This window comes from Canis aureus, chromosome 2 (genome assembly GCF_053574225.1).
Source record: "Canis aureus isolate CA01 chromosome 2, VMU_Caureus_v.1.0, whole genome shotgun sequence".
NCBI classification, from domain to species: Eukaryota; Metazoa; Chordata; class Mammalia; order Carnivora; family Canidae; genus Canis; species Canis aureus.
Genome location: NC_135612.1, coordinates 86,522,311 through 86,541,507, shown reverse-complemented (window position 1 = coordinate 86,541,507; position 19,197 = coordinate 86,522,311). Strand labels below are relative to the sequence as shown.

General features: G+C 35.7%; 1 protein-coding gene across 1 annotated transcript in view; it reads right to left on the bottom strand.

Moving 5' to 3' along the window:
* Window positions 1–4,630: 4,630 nt before the first annotated feature.
* DHX15 (DEAH-box helicase 15) overlaps window positions 4,631–19,197 on the bottom strand; it is a 59,572-nt gene continuing 45,005 nt past the window's right edge. The window contains exons 8-14 of the mRNA XM_077880920.1: window positions 18,534–18,683; window positions 18,024–18,132; window positions 17,352–17,543; window positions 14,316–14,438; window positions 9,049–9,239; window positions 6,406–6,575; window positions 4,631–5,202 (exon numbers count right to left, since the gene is read on the bottom strand). Coding sequence (XP_077737046.1) covers window positions 5,085–5,202; window positions 6,406–6,575; window positions 9,049–9,239; window positions 14,316–14,438; window positions 17,352–17,543; window positions 18,024–18,132; window positions 18,534–18,683 — 1,053 coding nt within the window. The 3' untranslated portion in view covers window positions 4,631–5,084. The remainder of the gene's footprint in view (window positions 5,203–6,405; window positions 6,576–9,048; window positions 9,240–14,315; window positions 14,439–17,351; window positions 17,544–18,023; window positions 18,133–18,533; window positions 18,684–19,197) is intronic.

Below are 19,197 nucleotides of genomic sequence, written 5' to 3'. Positions count from 1 at the left end.
AAGCTGAAATACTCCCTATCATCTAACCTTAGTAATTCCACTTCTTTATATAATCTAAAATAAAACACATACCTCTGTAAGCATTAAATTTTCATTCATTAAGGGTTTTAAAATAAGTCACTCCCTGAAATTGAGAGCATGCCTCATTTCACTCTGACCAGGTCTCAGATTTGCCTGGGACAAAATTTCAATTGCTTAACAATTCATAAGAAAAACAAACATGGGGATGCCTGGGTGGCTCAGTGGTTGAGTGTCTGCTCAGGTCCTGATCCTGGAGTCCCGGGGTCGAGTCCCACATCGGGCTCCTTGCAAGGAGCCTGCTTCTCCCTCTGCCTGTGTCTCTGTCTCTCATGAATATTTTTTTTAAATCTTAAAAAAACAAAACAAAAAAACCAAAAACGTATGAGCTGAAATGAATCTAATTCTTAGCAAGGACATTACGACTAGTACTGTGTATAGAATGTTCACCAATGCTACTAACCAAACATCACAGAGAAGCACAAGGCATGAGGAAAATTCACGGATACTAGATGAATATATAGGGACAGCTATCAAGGATTCATTTTGTTTTTTTCAAGATTTGAGAGACAAAGAGAGCGTGCGTGTGCGCGCAGATGCACATGAAGGGCGCATGAGCAGGAGGAAAAGAGAGAAAGGAAGAATCCCAAGCAGGTGCCATGCTCAGGAAGACGACTAGCAAGAAACCCGACTCAAGGCTCAATCTCATGACCCTCGGCTCATGACCTGATGCCGAATTCAAGACGGATGCTTAACCAACTGAGCCCTGCAGCAGGCTCCCATCAACCATTCTAATGGCAAGATCTTAAACACTTGACCACTCTTCTCCAGGCCTTTGTTCCCACACTGCAGCAGTGCAGCCTTCTCCCTGTTTTTTACTCCCAGGGTAGAGACCACAGAGGAGGAGCCTGAGAAGTCAAATTCACACAATATACCTGTCCCTCAGGCCTGAACTTGATCCCCTGCACTCTCCACAAAAGGTCATTTGAACTGAGGCCCCTTGGCAGACCTAATCTAAGGAAATCTCTTCCTCATTTCCAAGGCTAACGTGAATCACCAACCTTGGCTTCAACCCCAGTCTCTTAAAACATTAGTTGAAATTTTGACTAAAAACATGTTAACGTGGTCCCTTTCTTTAAAAAAGTATCCCCTCTCCTTGATCCTAACCATGCAACTTCTTGTAAAAGGTAAACTGCGAAGTATTTTCTACTTCAAAACCCTCTCAACAACAAAGTTATTTAAATGTGGTTTTCCCAAGTTTATGCCTTCTTGAGTTTCCCAACAGGTTCCATTTACTACAACCTATAATTACAAATGAAGACCCTATAAGTAATAGCAAGCATCTTTTAAGTTGTAATAAAAGAGGCCCACACATTAACAAAAAAAAAGTAAGACACTTGCCAAACCTAATCAACTCCCAGGTTGAGTTAACTTATTATTAGCACACAAATGATGACAGAGGTGGCCACAGAGAACAGACCTGCTTTTGCTAAGTGAGGTTCAAATACCCTAGAAATGAGCGATTATCAAGTCCAAGCTAGAGAATTCAGTTCAGCAAAACTGGAAAATTCCCATCATCTAGCCAGTGTATACCAAGAAAAGTAATTAGAAGTCACCACGGCAACAAATTCCAAATAAGTACATTTGTCTTGGCAATGCAAGATAAACCACTTGACCACTTGTGCAATAGTTTATCTACAGGACCATTTTGTCCATAGGCCCAGTACTAGCGCACCACTAAAAATGCCTGGGAACACAATTCCTCCCCTACTTTCTCTAATATAGAAAGAAATTGTAAAATTCAAATCCTTGTTTAAATATGTACATACTAAATCTGTCAACTTAAAAACTGCATTTGAAACAATGTGTATGTTAGTTTCACAGTACAAGAATTCTAAAACTATGAGAAAACATGTACTTGAGATACTCCTTTCCCAATTATTTAGGAAACAATTTTTATGTCTAGAATTTTTTACTTTTTATTTATTTATTTTTAAAGATTTTATTTATTCATAGAGACACACGGGGGGGGGGCGGGGGGGGGATGCGCAGAGGCACAGGCAGAGGGAGAAGCAGGCTCCATGCAGGGAGCCCGATGTGGGGACTTGATCCAGGGTCCACAGGATCAAACCCCGGGCTGCAGGGGGCGCTAAACCGCTGCGCCACCGGGGCTGCCCGGTCTAGAATTTTTTAAATGTTATTTAATGGGCGATATAGAGATGCATTTAAAAGCATGAGGTGAGGTCTCCAAAGATGAACATGTCCACGGTGTGAGGGTCTTTCCTCAGCCCTGAGCCACATCCAAAACTATCACCTAATAATTGGATGCCTTAAATTTATGGTAAGATTAATGTGAGCCAAAAGTATGCTGTGGTTATTTGAATGGTTAATGTAACCATAAGCTGCATTAAAGAAGTGATGTCATGTCTGGTCCCCTGGGAAATACAAGTTCACCTCACTCTGCCCACTTTAGGCCACACTACTTGACTACAAGCCACAGAATCTTCAGCAGAGGTTTATCAGAGATGTCCAGGCTATCGAGAAACCGTATCAAAGAGACGGGTAAGGGACAGGCTATTCAGCCTAAATGGCATTGTGCAGTAAAACAATTATCCTTATTTAACTTTGTTCTAGAAGCGAGAATCAGAAACAATTAGTCACAGAGAAAGAAATTTTAGCTCAGCATTTCTACAACTATTAAAATGTCTTTGAAAGTAATGGTTTTCTTTAAAATATCTGAGCAGAGGGGATGGCCTTTAAAATCATTCAGAAGAGAATCTCAGGATATTTGTGTTACCTTATAAACCTGAAATTCTAGGACTAAGCCATATGCTGTTTTGTGGACTGTGGCTAAGTGGGTTGACTGTAGGGTATACTTTACTGTCCCATTCCCCTTGAGTTGTGTTCATTTCCTCAACTGTAGTCAAAGGCCTTCCCTTTCTTATGCTACATTCACAACAAAAAACAGCTCAACTATTCTAAGAGGTAAGGAGAGGTCTTCAGAAAATCTGGTTTTCTGAATATTAAGGAGAAAATTTTAAATTTAGCTTTCTTGTTCTACACCACTGAGGATTCATTTGATAGTTTTAGCCACCTGTGTGAACAAGGGAAATTGTGACCACTTTTGTATTCTGTTGCCAAACCTGTAACGAAGGGGTGAGGGTACACAAATTACAGAAGCCTATCTTTGCCAATTACATCAATGCTTAAGATTCACAGCTTTGGTCAGATGTGGCCAGCCTTGCAAAAACTAACGGCAGAGTGGGCACAATGACAGTTTGCTCTGCTGTCTGCCATGTAGCCACTCACAGTGCACACTCATCACTTACAAGATGGAAAAGTGTACTACTCGCTGTTCCTAGAAACTTGGCCAAATGCCAAACTTCCTCCTTTACATCTTTTTTAAGTTTCCCTTTAAGAAAATCTAATGGTTTAATTTAGGATTTTAAAAAGCACAAGATTAAACAACAAATACGCTAAAATGTGATCTATTTAAAACTAGATAGTCAGAATATAAAAAATATGCGCAAATGGAAAAAATGCAACATAATACTTTGGCAAAAGCTACCTATTTAGGGGAAACAGTCTGACCAAGTGCCTAGGCTTTCTTAACATACTCTAAAAATATCCTAGCAGACAATTTGCCGATACTGAGAGTAGGATAAATTTTTAACCAACTTAAATGCAACCCAAAATATTATGTCAACATGTAAATTATTCCACAGGAATAACACTAGGCCCTTACAGAAGTGTATTAACTAAGCCACTAGCATCATTTAATAACACCTATCTTATATTAAAAAGTATACAGCCTGAAAAACTCTTATTAGCCCAATTAACTCCCTTAAACCACATGATAAATGCTTTAATATATTTAAATTCCAACTAAACACACTTACAAATTTCCTTTAACATTTAAATATTTGTAAAAAGGGGGGGGGGGGAGTAAAAGAGGGGAGTCCAGACATTTCGGAGTACAGTATTTAGTCTTCAAGTGAAAGGAACTGATTACAGGCCCCTTGAAGGGTCACACCAAACACCTCATTTGCTGTTAAAAAAAAAGGGTTTTAACTTGTCTACTGCCTGTTACAGGAAACAGGAAAGTCAAGTTCACATCTTAACATACTTTGCTAATTACTTTGTACACTGGATAAAATATCCCACTGAGAGTTTAGAAAAACTAAGATCTACAATATAACATCATTCCCTACTATTTAATACAAATAAACATTTGTTTCAGAGGGTAGGGTGTTTAGGTTTCTCTAAGCATAATAAAAAGATCTGCTAAAAAAGTAGTAACAAATCAGCCTTACAAAATGAACTTTAAGACAATGAGAAAACTATTCTACCAGTATTCTGTCCTGAGAGCCAATATTGAATGAAAACTATATATTTTTATCCCATTAGGTTACACCTTAATTAACCTAACCAAGTGTCCTGCCATGTTCTTAAAAATGTTGTTTTAATAACTATTTCATCTAAGGAATAGCCTTTGTGGAAAGATGTTAAATATGTAATCATAGTATACTTACAATAAAAAAAAAAAAAGCCCCACATTTGAGAAGAAGCCATATTTAAAGAGATTAGAACAAAGATATCAAAGTGCTTTGGCTGAAATTAGTATAAATAGACTTTATTGAAGTCAGTGCCTCTGTACTGAGACAGAAGATTGTGTCTACATAAGCACAAGTTGTAACATTTCACAACTTCTAAAAGGAATGTCAACAATTACAACGATCATGCATACCATGGTCGATAATCACATTTTAGAAGCATTTTCAACCATTTCTAAAGAAATGCTTATAACATTGTTATATATAGAACTACTTTCAATAAACTGCAAAACATTGATCGACTTTTCCAGTATGAGCTACAGTGTCAACACAAAAGGGAGGCATAAATGTTTAATTTATGAAATCAGAATGGAATATTTACTGTAAAGAAAAATTAAAAAGCTTTCAAATAAAGGCCATTATTGAACCAACGTGAAGAGCACAACTTGAACTTTTCAGTTCATTCATCTTTTAAAGCTGTCCTCTGAATAACTTCAGTTCTAAGCACTGAATTCAGTACTGTGAATATTCCTTGGATTGAAGTTTGGCAATGATGCGGTCCAACTGTCTCTTTGCTTCACACTGTGGGAAATTGCTCATGTCATAATATTGAGGGGCAATTTTCACCAACCTGTCCAGAAGGGGGGGAAAAATTAGCAAATTAACATTTAATTAAAGACTGGAGTTGCTAATAGGATAAGAATTACTCATTAATATACTGATGAACAAAGGCAAATCTATGAATCCAAATCAACATTACAATTGCAAATGCCTAATCCATATAAACACCGCTTTCAGAAATGCATTATTTTAGTAAGCTGTAAATTTTCTGATGTTGGACTTTCTGTAACTTAAAAAAAAAAAAAAAAAAAAAAAACCTTTCTTTACACTAATGTAAAGATATTAAAATAAGGTTATTAATTTCTTTAATAACCCTATTTTGACCAACCTCCCCAAGGTTGTATTAATACAGGTTCTAAGTGAGAAATATCTTTGTATTCAAATGATTGGATCTTCTCATTTTCCAAGTTTAATAACTATAAATATAGATCTATACCCCAAAGAATTCACTTGACTGAATCTTTTTAAATGTTTAGCCATAGAATTTTTTCTCCAAAAAGCATTTAAGATAAAATGGTAATGTCCTACACAAGTGTCAAAAGTCATAAATCTGTGTAGGAAAAAAGCCTCACACTATCTAGCAAGTGACAACAACTAAAATAAGTGCTTTCAGCCCACCATTCTTGGCTGACATCTCTAATCCTAAGTTACGGAATGGATTTTGTTTGGCAAAACCACCACCAACCAACCAACCAAAACAAAAAACAAGACACACAAAAGGGGAGGAGTGGTAATTTTGCTTAAGATAACACAATCAGTTCCAGTAACAATTTGTAAATCAAATATGCTAAGACACAAGATGTGTAGCTTTTATGTTTGCTTAACTCTGTCTAAAGCATCAACATATAAAAATAAATAGTTCAGAGCTAATGATAAATGGGACAGATTCATTTCTAGTGCAGTACCAGGAGACTTGAGTTGATCACAACAACAAGAGAATAGCTCCAAAGATAGTCTTTGATTCTAGTCAACTACAATTTTATATTTGACTTCAAATCCTGCCCATGCCCATACCAACAATCCCACTATTCTCTTAGCAAAGATTTAAAGAGATCAACCATACCATCAGGTCGAAGCCCCATGCCTAAACCCTGGAGCACATATCCTGAGCTGATGATAACATTAACTTCAGGACATGACTACTGAAACAAAATCAGATTCCATTCTGAGCAAAATGTTAACAAAAACCTTTAAAACAAAGGGTGGTGCTTACCATTCTGGCTTGATATCTGTACACGTCCGGATGTAATTCTTTGTCGTAAGAACAAACTCATTATAAAGCACCCATTCAGGCTTGTGGTCAAGAACAGTAGAGGGATGCAACTGAACCACCTGGTTATCTTTCACAGTTAAGTAATGCCCTGTTCGTTCTAAATGTGCCACCTGAAACCAAAACCCAGTAAAATTAATACAATGCTTTTGATGTGCTAGTTATAAAGCAAAAGTGCTGTAAAGCTACTATAATTAGGAACAGAGAAGCTTCATCTTTTGCTTTTTATTCAATGGCTACACTTATTTACAACTGCCTGATAAAAGCAGGGATAAGCAAACTCCTGCAAGCCAAATCCAGCTCATTGCTTGTATTTGTTAAAGGCCTGTCGGACAAACATGCTCTATACATCTTTACAGAATGGGGAAGGGTGGGTGGGTGGGGCTGGCAAAAGGAAAATATCTGGTCACGAGTAAAAATCATGTAATTCAAATGTCAGGGTTCCTAAGTAGAGTTTCACTGGAGGGAAACCTGGGTGGCTCAGTGGTTAAGTGTCTGCCTTCGGCTTAGTGCGTGATCCTGGAGTCCTGGGATGAAGTCCCACATCGGGCTCCCTGCATGGAGCCTGCTTCTCCCTCTGCCTGTGTCTCTGCCTCTTTCTGTGTGTCTCTCATGAATAAATAATAAAAATCTTTAAAAAATAAAGTTTCTCTGGAACCCAGGGAGCCCATTTGCCCATGGCCGCTTTTGCACTGCAAGGGGAGGCAGAGCTAAGTAGTTTCAGAATGACTGAATGGGTCCACAGAGCCTTATATATGCACTATCCAGTCCTTCCTGCCTTAGACCATCTAGAGTAGGTTCTTTAGTGCTAGGTGACAAACTGTGTAGTAGATGAACAATTACTAAAACATTCACAATTAAGATAGAAAAAAATAAAGCAAAAAGGAGTGAAAAGCAAATGGTAGTCTACGAAAAAATAAATAAAAAGAATAGAGGGGACAAAGGTGCACATGCTTCTTGCCTGCATTTCTTCTATCTGTAATCAAATATGTCTACCTAATATTTAATTAGCAAACACTGAAACAGTTGATATGCCCTTTCTAATTCTAGAATTAGATAGTAATATGAAGAATGTGTGTCAATGATAGAAATGAGTAAGTATTAATAACAGAAAATGAACTCAGTTTCCTTTAAAAAATACTAAGTACCTAATTAATAGGTCCTAGGTACTATAGTGCATGCCCTGTTTCTAACAAATTTAATCTTCAAAGTAGAAATCCATGTTTGAATATGGCTTTGTCAATGTTTTTGGAATTACAAGCAAATTTAAGAATATGTCAAAAAGCCACTATATACTAATATATATTATATATTAAGAATAAAGTGTCTAGAATGAATTTTCATACCTAGCTCTATTATTTTCCTAACTTTAATGAATGAGATCTTATATGAGATGCCATAATAAAAATTCTTACTGTTATTACGATTTCAACTACAGACTATGCACCAATCAATTTTTATTTTGATTTTGAGCATTTGGGTCCATTCTATTTATTCAGCTCATTTGGCCTTAAGGCAGGCTACATCTTGCTTAAAAGACCTAGCCAAAATAGAAAATGAAAAAACAAACAGGAGATAGAAGAGATAATTAAAATCAATCCAATCCCAAGTAATGGATAGATTTGTTTTCAATTTTTACCAGTAGAGAATGAGTTTAAAACATAATTTAAAATCTCTTAAACACTTTGTTTACCTGACAAGCTATATATACTTCAATTAGTATCGTCCCCACGACAACACACTTAAAACTAAATAAAACATTTTAAATTATTTTTCATCATTATCACTTAAAAGACATTTTTGGCTTTTGCAGCACCCAGGTGTCTGCTATATATTTCCATGATCATTCTACAGCACTGTGAATGAAATACAGTTATCTCAATACTTGATTTTTTGGGTAGTCTTTAGTTGCTATATAAAGACAAAAGTGAACTGCACTTCTTGGATCCACCCAGACAACTGCAATGTTTTAGCATGATTTATAACTGTATCTCTCCAGTTACCACCTAGATTCACAGAAATGTTTCAATATTTTAAAATCAAAAGCCAAAAACTGAAATTTACATTGAAGAAATAGCTGTTAATCCCACCTGAAAATGGCTAACATATCATTTGGTATAATAAAGACTCTTAATTAAAAAATAACTACAAATTGATTTCTACATAACTGGATTACTAACTTTGTCATTTAACAAATTAATCTGTTACTCATTAGACACATAAAATTAGTATATTATATTAATTCACTTGAGAATCTAGACATAACATATAAAGTCAATATTCAGAGGCATTCTTTTTTTTTTTTTTTTTTTAAAAGATTTAATTTATTTATTCATGAGAATACACAGGGAGGAGAGAGAGGAGAAAGGCAGAGACACCGGCAGAGGGAGAAGCAGGCTCCATGCAGGGAGCCTGACATGGGATACGATCCCGGGTCTCCAGCATCAGGCCCTGGGCTGTAGGCAGCACTAAACTGCTGAGCCACCAGGGCTGCCCTAACTTGTTTTCAAGTAGATTTGAAGGGCTGTTATAGAAAGCAAATATGATGTAAACATTTAATTACGCATACATATGTTATCCACATACCTGCATAAAATACCCAGTAACCAAAGCTTTCCTTATATTAATATAATAGTCCCTGCTTGTAAAGTCAGTACTTCGACGAGGCAAATTAAATCTGTCCATAATTCGCGATAGCTGCTGGCGTACGTTATCTGCTGACATCAGGGACCTGTAGTTAATGAAGTTGTCATAACACCACTGAACCGATTCATGATCTACAAAGTTGGAGGGAGGGGGGAAAAAGAGGGGATATGAATCATCCAAATAGGTATATTATCTAATTAAAAATAAAAATCATTATTAAGAGTAAAATAAGTAACCCAGAAAGAATTATCCACATCACCGTTATAAAAGAATCACAATGTTATCAACTTTCCTAAAAATCTAGTGTAGTGAAGTTCAAAATCAGAAATAGCACTAAGGTTTCCGGCTACTGGATTTTGTGATTTTGAATAAACTATTTTGAATCAATGAAGTTAGGTTACTCATGAAAATCTACATGGATGCTTCTAGTATAGTCTAACAGACAGGGGTGGGTTGAGGGAATTTGATAAAATGCCATGTCTGCCTCATTTTCATAGAAAGTACACCTTAGATTAAGATTACCAAATATAATTTATGAGTTATAAAACTGAACTCAAAGGACTACTGTAATTTTTATTTAATTACTCCTGGGCTAAGGCACCAAACCTGAAGGGTTTAAAGGTTTTACTGCAACCTATGTGGTCTCTTAGTGGTGGACGAACAAGACTTAAAATACAAGTGGTTAAGTGCATTCCTTAATCCTCACCTATTTTTTTTTTTTTAACTCATCCCTCTTCCACCTCCCCTCTGGTAACTATCCATTTGCTCTCTGTAGTTAAGAGTCTGTTTATTGATTTGACCTTATTTTTTTTTCCCCTTTGTTGTTTCTTGAATTCTACATGAGTGAAATCATACGGTGTCTTTCTCTGACTTACTGCACTTGGCATTATACTTTGTTGTCACAAATGGCAACATTCCACTTTTTTTATAGCTCAGTAATATTCCATCATATACATACATACACACATTTATACATACACACACCACCTCTTTATTCATTCATCAATTAATAGACACTTGAGTGGCTTCCCCATCTTGGCTATTGTAAAATACTGCTGCTATAAACATAGGGATGCATGTATCCTGTTGAATAGTGATGAGCATAGGATGATGTTTGGAAGTATCGAATTACTATACTGAACATCTGAAATTAATACAACACTGTTATCTCAACTAACGGGAATTAAAACAAAAAATATCAAACAAAGAGCTATATTATAAAAGTAAAAAACAAAATAAAAAATAAAATACAAGTGGCATAATTTATAGGAATGTCTGGAATCCCCACTCATGTTTAATAAACAAGACTTGCTAATTATTATTAATAAACAAAGCTAACACTTCAAGTAATTTCACTGCATGTATTTATTATCAAAGGGATATTTCTCCACTGATGAATAATACTTGCGAAGCTTCCAACCAATCCACTGTGTGCTCATTTGAGCAAAAAGCTCAAACTGCAGCAAAATATAAAATATTATATAATGACATTTTTATGTCCTGGAGAGTCACAATGGAAAACTTCACTATTTACCTCACAGGCCTTTTGATAAATAAACCTAAGAGGGTTATGTGAAATTGGGGGTTGGAGCAGGGGGAGGACCTTAAAATAAGAACGATGTTGATCCTTCCGCAGCTTCTGGAACATACATTGATCTTTGGCACACTCTTTTCGCTTTAGTTCTACGATAATACCAATTATAACATACAACCTTTTCTCACTTAATTTTCAAAGGAATAACAACTGTATTAATAAATGTTTGTCCATTACAAAATGTGGCCACATTTCAGAAAAGGCAAGTGGGTAGGTGAGGTAGTAAAACGGATCTTTAAACTGAAGAACTGATGTGTTCAAGTCAATTAAATAACTGATCTAGAATGAGTAGTAGTATTTAAGACAACGCAGCAAATATCTTCTGGAGATAACTCAAAGAGAAAAAAGTGTGTTTTAAAGGCATCCTCGCTTATGCTGGTGCAATGTACAGAGCTGAAAGGCAATGGAAATGTCCACGCTGAGACAGTAAGAAAGGGGGCCCTTTGAAAAGGGCAGCTGATTTGCAGACTCTGATCTGGAGTATAGCTTTTCTGAAGGTTCTAAATTTCAGAATTCATACCCTAAAGAGTAACAAAATGGCAATTTTAAGTTGTCAAGATAAACAAACACTATCTGGTAGTTCTACTGTATTTTCTAAATTTGGTAAATGGGAGAAATAAAATCTAAAAATGGAAATATTTTCGTACAATAATGTTGGCTATAGATTTATTACCAATACAGCAAAACTGCTTCTAAGATCTAAGGTCAAACCAGTTCAGGGTGAAATCAGGCAGATACACAGAGCAATCAAGGTGTTGCAAAACAACTTAAATCTAGCTGTTTCTCAAAGGTGTGATTTCAGGGATGCCTGGGTGGCTCGGTAGGTTGGATATCCGATTCTTGATTTTCAGCTCAGGTCTTGATCTCAGAATGGTGAGATCAAGCCCCAAGGTGGATTCCAAGATGAGTGGGGAGGAGTCTGCTTAAGATTCTCCCTCTCTCTGCTCATGTGTGCACATGTGTGTGCTCTCTGAAATAAATCCTTTTTTAAAGTGTTATTTCAACATATGAATTTTAGCTTTTCTATGTAATCAACTATTGTCTCTTAATGAAATAGTTCCTCTTGACCAATATCTGAATAAGTTAATTTTTCAAACACATTTAATGTTTCAATTAATAATGTAACACAGCATCACTTAAAAATCATTAGTGAAAAAAAAAATCATTAGTGAAAACATTCCAAATTCAATAAATGGATATTAAATGTCCAAATATTACAGAGAGATCTGGAAGTCTGATACTTTTAAATGACTCCCCTTATTTAAGATGACAGGCAATAATTAAAGGCTAATCCTTTGACTAATGGGGACATTTCTATCAAATGTTCAGTCATCCGATTTCCTTTGACCTTATTTATTACAAGTATATAGAATAAAATAATAAAACATAAGAAGCATGTAGCAGGAAGACAAGGATCAAGCATCTAGGGAATGGATGTTACCACTCTAACTCACTCCCTCTGCTAGTCCTATTAACACGTGGCTGTGCCATTTATCAAAACTTAAAACAAATGAACACAATCTCCTAATTTACGGAACATTAAAATTTCTTGTGACACATACATGGTAAAAAACCCATGCTGATCCTTTAGAAATCTTTAATTTCCACTTAAAACAGTATCTTAAAGATAACAAAGGATTTTGAGAACTAAGATGGACGTGAATCCTTCTCAAGGCCTTCCTCTCTGCAGCCATTCCCACTGTCAGTTAATTATGTGCTCGGTGCTCAGCTCAACCACCACAATACAATGTGGCACATGTAGGAATATAGCATATTTCTTGGGACAGATCAAACCTATCAGGAATAGTCTTTAACATTATGTGTTATCAATACATTGAACACAAGAGGGATAAAATGTTCTTAAGTAAGCTGTGTAGTGGCCTTTGCTTCTTCACCAGATATTTATCAATTCTATTCAACTCATGACAGAGTTGATATGTAAGCCACAGACATGCAGCACGTTGGCAGCTATGCCTTTTGTTCCACTCTGCAGTACTTTTGGATTCTGAGATAAATAAATTCACCTCCATCCCAAAAGAGATGTGTTAAAATGACCAGACTATTTTAGGAGTATAAACAAAAGTTTTAGGAGATAACAAATGGCAATGCTATAGTAAATTAGGAAACCATTTTCTTATTGGCAGAAACCATACACTTTACTGACCGTGAACTCCACATTTTTGGTAAAGTGTGATGATGTAAGGCTATCGTTACTTGATTACATATCTAAGAGGTTAACCTACTGATATGTAGAAATCAAAAATTTTCAAAACTCGCAATTATTTCTCCATTTTTTTCTTTCTTTTTTTTTTTTTTTATTTATTTATGATAGTCACAGAGAGAGAGAGGCAGAGACACAGGCAGAGGGAGAAGCAGGCTCCATGCACCGGGAGCCCGACGTGGGATTCGATCCAGGGTCTCCAGGATCGCGCCCTGGGCCAAAGGCAGGCGCCAAACCGCTGCGCCACCCAGGGATCCCTCCATTTTTTTCTTTAATTGAAGTTCTCTCATTTAACTTTTATAAATGGTGGATTCCAATAATAGCATCTGGCAATAACTTCATTATGACTGTATTTCCTTATTTTCAAACAACTGGAAAATGTTTTTCATGTCACTAAATATTCTCCGAAAACATGATTTAAAGCTAGAACAGGGCGCCCGGGTGGCTCAGCCAGTTAACCGTCTGCCTTCAGCTCAGGTCATGATCACAGGGTCCTGGGATGGAGCCTGGAACAGTATTTCATCATGTGGCTATAGCATAAATTCTGAACTATCTTTTTACTGGTGGGCATTAAGGTAATTCCCTCCCACCCTTTTTTACTATCATAAATAATTCTGGGATGAAATCTTTAATTATATCTGTGTGCACAGGATACTGGAAGATCAGAGATTATTCATAGATTATTTCTGAGTCACAGGATCTGAACTTAACTTTCTCAGTAACATAAAATCTACTGCTTTTCACAAAGACCACATCAATTTATAGTTCCACCTCTCTTGTAGGACTGTTTCACTAAACCCACTCCTACATAGCTAAGGACTACTTTGCCCTAACCTCTGCCAATTTTGTAGGTGAGAAAATGGTACCCCTAGATAATAATGCTCTTGAACTACAAGTAGAGTTGACTTTCCTCCTCATGTTTACAGACCACTTGAAGCCTGACTGAGAACGCTGATTCACATCTACAGCCCATTTTTCTATTTTCTTAGTTTTGTATTTAAGAGCTACTTATTAGTAAAATTACTAAACAGTAAAGATTCTATAAATAATACAAAACTAAACACACAAAACGAATGAAAATAAACAGTGAAACAAAGTATATAAAAATCTGTGTATTAGTGGTAAATATTATACTGGTATTTTGTTTTTAACGCTCTCCATTTTCCAGCTTTCTATAATAGGTATTTTCCCCACTGATTATAAGAGTAAACAACTTTGAAAAAGACAGACAATTTCCATTTTAAATGCTAGTCAGGAGTTTTTTCTAAAGTACCTCTGGGTTTCTAATGTAAAGTTGTCACAGATAATAAATGAAAGTGAGATGAAGAAACATCTTATATACTGCAAGTGACATTTAGACAAAAGAGTGCCTTCAATCTAATTTACACTTACTTTGTTTAAAAGCGTGGTAGACATTCAGCAGTGTCAGATGATCTCCATCTATGTGGGCAAATCTCATCTTGGCTTCATCTGCGGCTTTCTTGGCCTCCGTGGGGCGAACAAAACACTGTGGGACTAAACAAGGTTGGTATGGGCCCAACACAAACGCCCATATCGATGAGTCACGCATTCACAGATAGAGGAACAAGGCCTAGCTAGGTCAGTTCACAGAGCATAGGGCAGGGCAGGATGGCCTCCAACTGCATCTTGGACTGTTTACTACCTTGATTTGGTACATCAACACCTAACCACATCTGTAAGACAAGAGGGTTTCAAAGCTACAGAGTACCTGATGATTTTAACTAGATCTAAAAGTAGGCATCAAACAGCTATTCTGAAGGCCATCAAGATACTAGAAATAGAAAGCTCAACTTATTTCAAAAACCAGTGCCGATAGCTCTACCAATAACCAGAATTATGGTGTCAATAGCCTTTAAGCTAAATGTAATTTTTCAAAAGGCCATCCACTGAATCCACTGAATGGCTATGGAAGTTATGAAGCTGTATCTGCCCACTGCAGGGCTAAAAACCACTTTCTAACCAGTCTATTGCCACATTTCTATTGTAATTTTTTCCCTAATGCTATGGCTATTACCAACTGGTGGGTATCACTATTAGCACCGGTGAGCAGAAGCATATGGAAACATAAAAAATATCATGAAATGTTGGGTTTTGATGATAGCAGTAGTGGTGGAAGGTTAAACCGCCTTTGAATTAAGAAAATTCAAAAAGGCTGAGGAAATTCAGCCTAGTTTTCCAGCATTTTAATAAAAAGATTAGAAAATGACGTCCCAAGTTTAAAAAAAAAAAACTGTTATTTGGTTATTTGAATCAAAACCTCAATATAAAAACCAAATCCAATATTTGAAAGTTGACAATTAGTCTGAAACAGTCATTATTTCAAGGGTCATCAAAATATGTAACTACAGTATTTGTTTAGAGCCTCGATGTTAATTCACATAAAATTTTAAGTTGTTACAAAGCGTGCACTACATTTTTAAAATACAACTTTCCTTAATTCACTTTAGCAATTCCATAGTCATAAAAGCAGTATGAAAGTAAAAATACTTAACAGCTTGGGACTTTGTCAACACATTTTTAAAGCTCTTAAAACCTTTTCAATATAAAAAAGTATAAATGAATCAGTCCAGATAGAAGATAATGGGAATAATCAACAACAAGATCAAATACAGTATCAAATTACTTTCCCATACAGTTTCCCCTTTAAAAGATACCAAAGAAGCCAAATAGAGACAATGACACATGATCACAATAAATATTAATTAAATGTCTTGCTTAATGTAATTGAAGCAAGCTAATTCATGAAAGTACAGAAACCTCTCAAAGATACGAAAGTAAAAGTGAACTAGCTCCCAGAATTAACAGTGGGAATAAGTAGCACTCTATAAGGCCCCTGATTTGCACTATTTATATCAGGACCTGAAAATGTCAAAAACTATTTAAATGAAAAACAAAACAGTATAAGCTTGGCAAACTGTTTTTGTTCTGTGACTTCTTCCTCACCTTTTAATACCCGCCCCCGACAAGTGCCTTGCTTAATAATCACTAAACATAAATGTCCATTCTCTTGATGTGCTAATAAACTCCTGTGTTGTACAGAGCTCCTTATTACAAATAAGAGATATAGGTGGAAGATTTCAACTGCGTCACAATGACCAGTTTTTTAAAGAACTAGTAATATAGACTCAAACGATGGTAATTATATAGTATGCCTGATAAGAGAAACTGGAAGAATAAAATCTGAGCAGATAACAAATAAATATGCAATCTGTTAACCCTTGCCCCACACTTTCTCTAAAACTAAAATCTTGGGTAAGTACCAACTGGGAGCATCTAACAAAAACATGTAAGAAAGGCAGACAACAACCTACCACCACCTCCGCAAGTGAGACTACAATTTTATTAAAATGATTCGATACTGCCCTGCCCATCTGCTCTGAGTCTGATCAGTCATAACTCTGCAAAAAAACATTTTTAGCTAGTTCTTAAATAAAAAATTCACACCATTAAAACATATCATACATCTAAACTAAGCCATAATTTTATAATTATAAAATTTTTCAATTTATCTTTTAATTCCATGTAAGATTTTGAATTATTTGAGGCATTAGGTTATAATTATAGACTAATAAACCACTCTGAAACTGAAGTCATTCTCCCCAGTACTGGAACTAGTAGTATAGTATAGAGTACTTTGGTCATCAGTAAAAATATAAAATGTCTTCTATTTTTTAGCTGTAAGAATCAGTGTAAAGCTGTTAATCATATTTCTTCTTTTTGGAAAATCTAATTTCCAAGTTATAATTCATTGATGGATACGCTTTACTGCTACTAAAAACAGCATGACTTGTTAACCTTAATGCTCCAATTTCCGAAATCAGCAATATTATCTATTAGGTGTCTTTCACGTATCAACTGTTTTCTGCCATTGTAAAAGAATTATGATCTGATGAGATTTTAAACCTAAAATTACACATTACTACTTCTATTTATTTGATACTAAGTTTGAAATTCACATTTGCTCAACTGCCACTAGAATATATTATTTATATGTGTAGGAAAAGTTCAATTTAAATGATAGTTTGGGTTTGTCCCAGGCTCACTTAATAGTGCCAAGTACTAGAACAAAGTTCTTCTTGTACTTTCAGTAATAAACCGCAAAACTGATGAACCTACCAAAGAACTGTTACAATTGTGTTCAGACTTGTTCTTTTCTTATTGCAATTTTTATTCGCACTCAAGAGAGCCAATGTTTTTACTATTATTTTGTGCACAAGCAATTACTTTACTTTTGTAAATACTGTATCTTCATAAATCTATTTACAAGATATTTAGGAAACAAAATGAGCTCCTCAAAACCATCTATAAAATCTACTATCATACTAAATAATAAAAAACAAAACCAAATGTGAAGTCCACCCAAACTGTGAAGAGCTGGGCTTTTTTTAGTTCCTTTCCCTCTATTACCTGACAACATAGCAGTAATAGATAGGACCTCATTAGAACAGTTGTAGTCACAACTTGCAATAACCATTTTAGCGAGCTGTGGATCTAGAGGAAACTCTGCCATCATGGATCCCAATTCAGTCAGATCTCCATCATCATTTAAAGCAGCCAGGTAATTCAAAAGTTCTAAGGCTCTCATCAGAGTTTCAGGAGCTGGGGGAAAAGGCAATCTATTAGACAAACTGCTTTAACAAGCAAAAAGGTGATAAAGTACAAACTATTATAAGCAATCTCATTTTTCATTCTTCAGTGGACCAAACTCAAACTGTCATCAAATTCAGTTAGAGTTCTAGCAAACAACAATTCATATAAATTTGCAATATTTTCCTGCACAGTAGTTAAAACTGTCATTTTCCTAAATAAATTAATTCCTAACAAAAAGAAAAATTAGAAATTTCTCATTTTCCTGCTGGGTCAGTAATTCCCGGGATAATTTAGTTACTCTGAGGAAAGAAAAAAAAAAAAAACTTTCTCATATAGTTGTCATTCTTAGTTTTAATACTAACATATAGGACTTTTCTTGACGCATACTACAAGAAAAAGTAAAGGGTGTGTGTGTGTGTGTGAGATAAGATGTAGAGATAGTGAATTTTGGTTAAAAGGCTTGCTAAAATATGCTTTGAGAATTCATACCTGGTGGATCCATAAAGTCAAAATGCACCAAATCATCAATACCAAGCTTCTTCAATTGTAACACAACTGATCCTAAATTAGAACGCAAAATCTCAGGATAGGTGTTATCCTAGCAAAAAACAAAAGTGTTTATTGTTAAACATGCCTTAATCCTCTTGCTCCAGAAAACAAAACATACCTGTTCTCTGCCTCTTTAGCTATTTACTTTGGCATTACTTCTAAACCAATGATCCACAGGAGAAGAATACTGGTGGAATATACCAGAAAGGAATCAGACACCTTCTGTGAACTATCTTTACAGGGTTGAAAGTGTTACTGCGAACTGTTCACTTCAACTTAAAATTTTAACAGAGAGCTGTATTGGTAGATTACACCATAAATCTCACTCAGGGAAAATGTAAGGCGCTTATGGTGCCAAAAGGCAAGATGAAGTAAATAAAGCAATTTTCTTCTGGTAACAAATTCAACTTAACCTTCCAAACACAGGAAGGATACAGCAAAACCTCTTACCTGCATTTCTGTTTTATAAGCTTTCTCTGTATAAAGTCTGAAGCATTTCCCAGGTCTTGTACGCCCAGCTCGACCAGCCCTCTGCTGAGCTGAAGCTTTACTAATGGCTGTTACCAAAAGAGACTCAACTCTGATTCGAGGATTATACACCTATAAGAATGAAAATAATGTAAGAATTTTTCCTTCAGTTAACCACAAAACTGTAATCTGTATGCAAAGTCCACAGCTAATCTCAAAATAAACAAAGCAGTATAGTGATGAAGGCTGCACATCAGAGACAGAAACTGAGAACTGGTTGTGCCTTAACTTTCTTTCAGATATTCTGAAATAATCATTCTGAAGACTCAAGCTAACATGGAAAGGTTCTTATCTATTACACACAAAGCTTACATCATCTTCACTCTTCTTAATTAAAAGCTTACATCATCCTTACTCCTCCTAACTGAAAATTAATTTCAGTTCTACCAGCTTTACTTTGCTTTTTTAGAGTGGATCAACAGTGTTGAAGGCTTTTGCCTGTAAAGAACCTGTCAATTTCAATACCTGATGTTCAGTGTGAACATCAAGAAAAATATTTTGAACTCAGTTCAGAGGTCAGTTACACACTGCCAGTTTAAAGTGAAAAATTTCCATCAGAAACATAAATACTGCATGCAACAAATTC